The 10010-nt window shown below is 37.8% G+C and overlaps 1 protein-coding gene across 1 annotated transcript; it reads right to left on the bottom strand.

The window, feature by feature from the left end:
* Positions 1 to 424: 424 nt before the first annotated feature.
* On the bottom strand, positions 425 to 9513 carry LOC106159360 (cytochrome P450 2J4-like). Its single transcript, XM_013535631.2, has 8 exons — positions 8844 to 9513; positions 5863 to 6094; positions 4869 to 4974; positions 4495 to 4651; positions 4097 to 4233; positions 2989 to 3085; positions 2519 to 2725; positions 425 to 1800 (listed from the first exon to the last, which is right to left on the bottom strand). Exons 1-8 carry the CDS (start codon positions 9226 to 9228, stop codon positions 1619 to 1621), a joined length of 1503 nt encoding a protein of 500 aa, XP_013391085.2. The 5' UTR covers positions 9229 to 9513; the 3' UTR covers positions 425 to 1618.
* Positions 9514 to 10010: the final 497 nt, after the last annotated feature.

The raw sequence follows: 10010 nt of genomic DNA, 5'->3' as shown, positions 1-10010 counted from the left end.
TGTTTCGATTAGCTGTCTTTGGGTTAAAAAGTCTATGACAAGTTTGCGCGTAGACAGCAGAGCTGTGCCAAAGTTGACACTAGGACTTGTGACACCGATTCCATTGTCGATGGCACTTTTCGGTGTGGTGTTATGAACACTCGAAAGCACTCGTGGATGCAGGATTTTCACAAGCAGCAGGTGGAAGGGGTGGCAAAAAGATAAAATATTTTGCTTCACGACAACAATAAACGGGGACAGTTTCACTGGAATTAATATAAAGGAAAAGAATTTGGTTTTGTCTTATTTCGATCGTTTTTTGTTTTTAACTTTCATTAATATTAATGCCTTATCGTCGAAACTTCTTAATCGAAATCACCAAACAATGAAAATAAATAAAAATAATAAATAAATGATTCATTTAAAACTTTAAAGTTAAAAAAGATGTTTTTCGTTTGTTTTTATTCTTAAAGGCTTCATATTTAAAGGCCTTGGACCTTTATAAATATAAGAAATAGCAACACTGCTGGCCTTTAAGTAAACACATACTACACTGTAAGTACATGTAAAATTAGCGATTGTTGTCAATGTTGTATGATACACATGTACAGTCAGGCCCGTAGCCCCCCTCACACGCACACACACACACACACACTCACAACCATACCCTGGCTACGGACCTGACAGCACAGTGTTTCTCCATTTCGCAATCTGCTGATATTGATACAACTCGTGCACTCGTGGATCCATAAATTTTGGAAAGTAAGGGGGCAAAAGTGAAATACTGGGTAGCGGGGTTTTCCCTCCAAGTGAAAGCAAATTAAAATCATCAAAACTGTATGTGGGTCACATCAATTATATGTTTAAAATGATTATTCACCTCAATTACGTATTAGTATACATAGGGATATGATCAATGGACGTAAAAGAAACATCCTCGGGCTCTAGATGATAACTGAGGGAGAAATAATTTTGTTTTCTGGACTAATGAAGATACTCTGACAATAATGAGGATTGTGTGGCTGGTTCAACAAGGTGCAAATCAAGTACAAGCTGTCAATGACATCTTTGCTTTTCCAGTCCAAGTGCAACGATGAGTTACATTGAGTTACGTGAAACACCCTCTTCAGCGCCAGCTGCAGCTACAACTGAAGCACCAACAGCCACTTATTTTGCGTATGTACAAGACACTCAACAAGAATCCAAATTTTACACTAAATTGTTTCAGCTCCCCAGGGAGCTTCAGAGTAAAACGCACGACAAGAGGTGACACCCTGCCGTTCATTTGCTTCCAAATTACCGTTATCCACGAAAAGAGGACCAGAGAACCGATTAGTTATTTACTCTGAGCCTCACCGCCACCCGCTCGCGTTACCACTTCACATGCCACTTCACCGTTGAATCTCCCACTTTCTTACTCGAGATTATGTGAGATTTCGGATAAACCCACGCTGTATGATAAACTGATCCTTTGGCCACAAGTCCGACATATAGGATCATCAACTGACCGCTGGACACTTGATACTTGAACCACGGAACAATACGTTAAATATTTGGGTTACGAGACCGTACGTTAAGGCTAAACTGAAGTTCCTTGACAGCTTTGTCGTTTTGTCGTTTGGGTCTATGTGCCTTCATTTTAGCGTCTGACGGCGCACACGTTATAGGCGTATGGTGAAAAGGTGGCTGCGTTGAAACCTTTTACTCCATCCGGAGGTTTCTCGCCCTCTGGTACCTTGAAGGTAAAATTCTGAAGCAACGTGGTGAAGAAGATGAAAGATTCCATTTCAGCCAGCCCCTTGCCCAAGCAAAGACGAGGTCCTGATATGAAATAGACAATAATGGGATAAATACATTAGTAGAAAATTATAAATAAATGAAATAAAAAATGATGCTGAAAAGGAAGTTAGATATCAGTACTTTTGACGCTAAAAAGCATGTGGAGTATGGTGTCCAAGAACTGAACTGAATTTAAATTTAATATACACTTTTGATCAAAAATGTCATTTCACCTTCAATTCTAGTGCACTTGTGTTTGTTTACTGACGGGTACCGACGGCTAACTCTAAGAGCCCATTCCCATACCCTGTCGTACAAACTGTGGATCAATCTATCTCCGGGGGGATTCTCGCTAAATTGCAATCAACTTATGCTGCTTAAATGTCTGTCACGCCTACTGAAGCTGCTAAGGGATATTTCATTTTTAAGTCGCTAAAGCTGAAAGCAATTTAGCGAGAAACCCCTCGGAGATGGATCGATCCTGTTACATCGATCCAGGTATGGAAACCTACACCCCATTTCCATAGATTTTTAGATCGATCTATCCCTGTGGGGAGTCTCACTAGATTACTGTCAGCTTGGCCGGCTTAAGCGTCTGTCCCGCCTACTAAAAGCTGTAAAGGGGTAATTAACTATGGTGCCCGCTCGGCTGACTGCAATTTAGCCTGAACCCCCAGGGAGTTAGGTCGATCTAAAACTTAATCTTTAGATCGATCTAAATCTCTGAGAAAGCACCCTAGTCTTACATAAAACAACCTACCAATGGAAAACGGTATCAGTTTGTCGGACTTGGTCACTTTACCGTCACCATCCAGCCATCTTTCTGGTTTGAACTTGTAAGGATCCTCGAAGTTACTCTTATCGTGGAGAACCCGGTACAAATCTCCCAGTATTATGGTGCCCTTGGGAATGGTGTATCCGCCCAATTTGGTTGTTTCACTGGTGGCATGTGGAACTCCCAGGGTGACTAATGAGAGGGATAAAAAAAGATTATTTTAACTTTTAAAGGTTTAAAATGCGTATTTTATTCTCTTATAAAAGAAAATTTCCTGGGAGTCTCTGCAATTGCCTCATATGTCAATAGCATAATCTACCCTAAAGTTAAAACCGTTACCGAAATTACGATGTATAAACCGGGTCTCTACAGAGTTATTCTATCTCGAGGTAGACTCATAGAAAATGTGAACATCTAAATTGGAAATATGAAATAAATGCAAATAAATTACTAACCGACAGTTGACATACGAAAGACTTCCAAGATGGTTGCCTCAGTGAATGGCATCCTGGCCTTGTCCTCCATCTTGGCAACACGACCTTGACCTATGACCTTAATAAAGAAACATTTATCAAAATATTAATTAAAAAGACTAAATTGAGCACATTTATCGTAGCATGAATGTTATTTTGATAAAACCCACAAGTTTTTAGTTAGCACACTACATTTATATTGTAAATTATTTGAAACACAGACGTGCACGTGTTCGAATTGCACACGTTGAGCACACAAGCCGGTCGCTGCCCCCCTCTCCCCGTCTCTCTCTCTCTCTCATTAGCACAGGATTCAAACGACTGCGCATGCGCGAAACGTGCGCTGTTTGAAATGAACATAGAATTTTCTCTACTTCTATGAAATGAACAAGTTGGTGAAATTGACAAAGCCTGCCGGTGTTTACCGTCTGGTTGATTTTATTTCATTACCTCTCTGGTGTCTTTTTGAAAGTTTATATAAGAAATGTTCTATTGATTTTATGTTGTAAAAAGTAAATCCGTCTGAATTCCTTAGAAAAACATTTATTTTACCTTCATTTTAAGGGGATTCCCATTGTATTTATAGTGTTATATGTGGCCCCAATGGGGATTTTCACACCTCCCCCACTCTTGATTAATAAAATTCTTCATCTGGAGGATTGTAAATTATATTGCAAAATACATTGAAAATCGTAGGAAGGTTAACTGCAGATAATGCTTCGAGGATATTCTTAACAGTGGGGGAACTCGGCCAATATAAAATTTTTAACTTCGTTTTACGATTTTGGAGCGCCTGTTCTAATTTTTGAAAGCGAGGCAATGGAACCAAACAATGCGATACAATTTGTAATCTCGTACAAATTGCTATTTTTAAAATAAAGGTCATAGCATGGAGTACATCGAAATGCGACTTGTTTATTATTATGATCTTAAATAATAATTAATATAAAACAAACGATATAATACGTTCTTAACGTTAGCCTATTTATTAGCTTAATTGATTTTTTTTCGTATTTGGAGATTAAAAACACAAAAGTTGTCTGATTTCATATCGAGGCACTACGTTTCGTTCGTGTGCTTCTCTCATTACCTGATCAATTTCCTGTTGCACCCTCTTCTGAACGTCTGGCTGATTTACCATATGGATGAGGGACCATCTCAAAGTGTTAGAAGTTGTGTCGGTCCCGGCCAAATAAAGATCAATAATGATTCGGAATACGTTCCATTCTGAAAAATACATCAATTTAAAACTAGGAGATTAAAAGCAAGTTCTTAATATCTCTTTTTAGGAGACAGTACATTAACCTCTATTCGCTTAACAATGACTTTATAAAAGCAAATTAGCTGGCGTGCGTGTCTGATTGAATGTGTGTAGTCGAATACACGTCGTTGTTAACAAGTCTAAGGTGATTGGCAATCATCGATTAGTACATGGGGGTATAAGTTGTAGAACCAGCGTTGTATTATAAAAAATCGTCTGGGGCACACCTGTGTAAATCTCGGGATCTTGTCCCTCTTGGGTGACCTTTATGAAGAGGTCAATAAAGTCCCGGATGTCAGTTGGATCAAAAGACTGGCGGTGTCGTTCAACTTCTTGTCGTGCCAAAGAATAGAACTTGTCAATGAGAGCGAATATCTTCTTCAGCTGCAATACAAAGCATCCAAATTTATAGGGCACAAAACTTTATGTTAGAAATTTCTATTTAAAAGTACGCTTATGAAGTAAATAATTAAGATAAATTAATAAACCAATAGTCTTTAAAGACCGTATTTAATATGAGAAATGATTAAGGTATGAACAAATAAATGCAGGTGAAATAAGAAATTTTGTAGAAAAATATTGATTAAAGCAAAATGTTTACCGGTAGAAAGAACCGTGCCAAGTCGGTAAGGGAGAGTGCCCCTTCCCCAAGTTGCATGAATTCCTCCAAAACTGGAAGCATTTCTGGGGTGTCATTGTAATCATATCTAAAATCATTGCAAAGAAAAAAATCGTTAATGATATTTTACATTTTTAAATATAATGCAAAATGGTTCAGTGGATTATAAATTCGTGTATTGTCTTTTGGGAAAATTTGATTTCATGTGTGTGCTGGTTAACAGCGGCTAAATCCAAAATCAATGAATTTGCTGAGTACGTTGTTAAATATCATATGTACTAGGTAACTGTTAGATTATTTTACCATCTTTTGTTAATCCACTTGAGAAAAGACAATAGGCATAAAAAACGCTGGAATTCAATTTTAGTTAGCTGTGAATCTCAGTTTCAGAATTGGAGGTAGTGTAATGCAAGCAAGCATCTCGACTAGAACGCCAGGTCATCAATATATGGCCGATCCGTTTAAAGAGCAAAATTTGCTGCCGATTCCGGCATTTATATGTATTCTTTTTATAAATTAATTTTAAATTTGTGCACATTCATGTTTATATGTATTTTCTCTAATCTTTGAGAACTACATTCATTTCATTATCCCTTTGGTCGCTTACGTTCCCTGATCATTCGATTTTAAAATTAAAACCTGGCTGACTAAAATTCTAAGGTTTTAAAGCTCTACTGTATATAAAACTATTTATATACCTTAAATGCGCCCTTTAATTTAATATCTTAATTGTGGTTTTATAATTTTTATCTTAATTTAAAACTTAAAATCGTAATTATTTAACATTGCATAGTCCACGGATCTTCTGAGGTTTTAAACATTAAATAAATAAATAAATATTATGACACTTAAAATAGATATTATTATACTGGTACATGTAGCAGCATATCTCTGTATGTAACGACATCCCCTCTTTTCTCATCAATTATTTTATAACATGTACAAAAATGTAGTGGTGAAAGTGCTCTTTGATTACCTTGTTCCAAATACAACGATAGAAATAATGTTGCTGACAGCTTTTGAGATCTTGAACCTTGGAGAGAAAGGCTTTCCATTTTCATCTTCAATGTTTTGCACCAAGTATCTTGCCTCATCCTGAATTCTCTCTTGTAGACTCTTTCTCCCGAGGCCGAGATCTCGGAGAGACGAGAGCGTGAATCTCCTCAGCTCTTTCCATTCGTGCCCGGATTTTAATAGAACTCCAGCCCCTGCAATTTAGATTTCCTCAAGTTGAGTATATGCTCGCTAAAAAGACCAAAAATGCACGTACATGTACTTGTACAACCTTCAAATATACTTTTTTTCAAATTCTGTTTTACACTGGATAATACCATCGTTTCCAAGGAGCTGCAAGTTTTCATCTGATAACAAGTATTACATCATTTCTTTTATGCTCACCATGTCTTCCTTTTTCGTTGTATGTTTCTTTATTCATTTTTTATTATTGTTGTTGATGATGATGATGTTGTTATGTTTTGGGTGAAGACAATCTTTCATATCTGTGCCTTCGTGCCTTTCACACATAAAACATTGAAAAGGGAAAAATGACGTTGTCAACTGGCATCTGTTTTCGCCCATTCCAAACAACACACGTGCGACACCTGTCGTCTTTTTGAACAGTTCAAAGACAGAATTCGGAATGTTTTTGAACAATAAGTAAGTTACTACTGGTTTCTCCATCCCGTCTACACCAAACAACCAATAATGAAGTCCTCGGGTTCTTAACGATAACATAGATAATAAGAAAACTTGTCAGATGCAGGGGCACATCCAGGATTATTTGAAGGGGTCCGGTTATCAGGAATGACAGGCCGCGGACGTAAAGCCGACCTCCGCCCCCCCCCCCCCCCCCCCCCCAATAGTTAAACTTAAAGGAAATTAGCTGTCTGATAGCTATTAAAACCTGTCACCCCTCACATTTGTTGGTTTAGTTTAAAGCGCCAAGCACTATCAGATCATGCAGTCGGATTACTTCAGCGTATTTTATTCTGTCGACATTCGGGATGTAGGCCCTAATACATAGTAGTAAAAATAGAATAATTTCAAAACGGGACCATTGGTGTGATTTTTCTTTCAGGACCCCCCTGACACCTAAATCCGCCACTGAGATGTCATGTCTGGAAATCGAAGTGGCGAGAAAATGCGTCAGTTGTGATCTTCCTGTTCAATCCAAGCTGTGTGCATAGCCTACACAGGACCCCCACTTCAAAAATACTACATCAACGGGTCACGAACTTCACTATAAAAGTTTGAGGACAAAAAGTAAATTATGTTAGGAAGGGCAAAAACTAGGATACTGCTGGATTATACTAGGGTGGGTGAGGGGGGCACAAAGATTTTTAAAAAATTAATAGAAATGTAAAACCTGTTCAATTTCTAAAATAACTTGGTTTTGTCTGGTTCCGCTCCAGTAACTCTTTCTTGGGGTTGAGAGAGAGAACTTTAGAAGCTAAGCTTGGGACAACTAAGCAAGACAGATTATTGATGTTTTGTATGTACTATATGGGATCAAATTTGAACAGGAACTTGAATAGTTTGATATAGTGTGTAAAATGTTTACTACTGGGACGTCCGTTAATCCAACATCATTTTAGAAAACCGGTTTTAATTCGAATAATCCACAAGTATGCATTCTACGAGAAGAACGACTTTGTTGTTCGGAATAACAGAAATGAAGTTTTCCTAAGACTTCAATACAGTTATGAGTGCATGCACGTTCGCATTCCACCCAAGCCCACGGGGCCTAAGACTGGGTTCCCATTCCTCGATCTAACAGGATCGATCCATCTCCGATGGGTTTCTCGCTAAATTGCTTTCAGGTTAAGCGGCTTAGATGTCTGACACGCCTACTGAAGCGGCCAAACGATAATTATTTACCCCTTAGCAGCGTCAGTAGGCGTGACAGACATCTAAGCGGCTTAAGTTGATTGCAATTTAGTGAGAATCCCCTCGGAGATAGATCGATCCACAGTTAGAACGATAAGGTCTGGGGATGGTTCCCAATGTCTCAGTTCCCGTATAAATGTAGGTCAAAACCTGGATCGATAAATTGAATCTTAGGTTATGTAAATACTACAAGTATTATATGTGCGGCTTTTGACACTTGGTGGAGATAAGTCTATCCTGTTACCAGATGAAACCTAGACAAGTCTCGGCTGCTTCTCTTTCGTATCAAGATTCTATTCTATGAAATTTTCAGGAAAAAAATGTTCCGTCTGCTTAATGTAACGACTGATACAATGTAAGTATTTGTATTTCAATATGCCGCACCTTTAGGTGATTACTTAATTAAATTTTATTTATCGTGCTTGCTTAATGTACTGGCGTTACATAAGTTTTAATCAGTATAATTTTATGACGGACTTTAATAAATATATTAAAAACAATTTTAAAAACTAATATTCAGCACGCCGATTGTCTCGAGTAGCTAGATTCCTTGAATATTAAATTCAACCTACATGATAATGATTGTTACTCCACAGGTGATTAAGAGCGGTGACAATAAGAAGGATGTCTAGAATATTGGACATATCTTGCTGTCAGACCAAAATATTGATCTTTTCCTCTGTTATATGACCATGGCAATCTTGGCATTAAATCTCTCTAAGAAGAACAGATTAACATCACCGCGAATACTTGGAAGTGACTATGGGTTTTCATCTGAGCGCCACAGGGATATCAAAGAAGCCATGGAGTCGAAACGGTTTTATTCTGGACACTATATGATTAGTAAAATTAAAATAAGGTGAAATTTGTGAACTATCCTTAAAATCCCATCAAAATCAGTCCATAAGTGTTTGCGTAATGCTGTACAAACAAACAAATCCCACTAAATAACGCAAACAAAAACATAACAGCCTTGTCGGAGGGAATAATAATAATAATAATTTTGCAACAATCTATACGACATATAAAAAACGTAACATGGGATTACCCTGCTACATTTCACTTACTTACCGTCCTTTCCAACTACATGTTTCAGAAGATATATCCAAGTAGGTCTAGCGCTGACTGTGGCTGCATTCTTCACGAAAGCCTCTTGGATCAGCTCATAAGTCCCCAGCATTATCATGTGTTGCTCACCAATTCTTACGTGCATGATATCTCCGTATTTATCATACCAAGGAAAAAGATCTGTCGGTTGTCGTCTCCTACCAGTGTACATCAGCTGTGGGAGGCATCCCACCACGGGGAAACAGACAGGTCCGGGCGGCCATTTCACCCGAGGATTCCTCGACGACAGCATCCACAGACTTAACAACAACACTGCCACGAATATCAAAACAGTCGGCAGACCGACAGGAGAAATATACGCCAAGAAGTCCTGCACGAGGTTGGCCATGTTGGCTCGCTGGTATCGTTTGGGAAGTGCTTGAGGACGACGTAAAATCGCCGACTAAATATCTATCAGATCTATCAAAGTCCAAAGTAAAAAATCAGAAAGATCTATCTAGTATTGCAAGAGCTATATAATGCGCTCACGTCATTTGTCACTAGCGGCTCAAGGTCACTTCTTGAAAGTTGGGTCAAAAACTGGGTCGATGTTTTGAAATTGTCATGTAAACACTAATATATATAACATTTACAGTACTTAGTGAATGTCAGACAGTTCACGAGTGCATGGTCATCGTCTCATTTCTGGTGAATTTTAAGAAAAAGTTTCAGTCGTCTGTCTCCACATGCTCACTGTGTTATGACACGACCAACAGACATGTAGGCTAGTTATCTGAGCGGATTCAGATATCTTTACCCCTTCTTACTCTTGGTGATAAAATAATAGCATTCAAGTAGTATTTTTATTATATTGGATAAAAATAAAGATGAATAATAATAATAATAATAATTGTATGTGCTTTTACGCAACTCAGAGTTGGTGTTATGATACTTAAATTGTTATCATGCTCAAGGAGATATATATAAGAGACATTTTCTAGAACATCATAAAATTTCATATTTTATATTTTAAAAGATAATCGTTAACAAAATGACAAGGTTGCCAATGCCCAGGGGAAAAAAGTCTTGTAAATTTCACATCACTTTTTGGGCACTGGTAATTCTTAAAATTACTTTGGTTACTTCCAAGCCAAATTATTCTATATTTATTTATTTATTTATTTATTTGAG

The sequence above is a fragment of the Lingula anatina genome, chromosome 9 (genome assembly GCF_051362555.1).
Source record: "Lingula anatina isolate TDL-2025a chromosome 9, LinAna3.0, whole genome shotgun sequence".
Classification (NCBI taxonomy): Eukaryota; Metazoa; Brachiopoda; class Lingulata; order Lingulida; family Lingulidae; genus Lingula; species Lingula anatina.
This window is presented reverse-complemented; position numbering and strand designations above follow the sequence as displayed.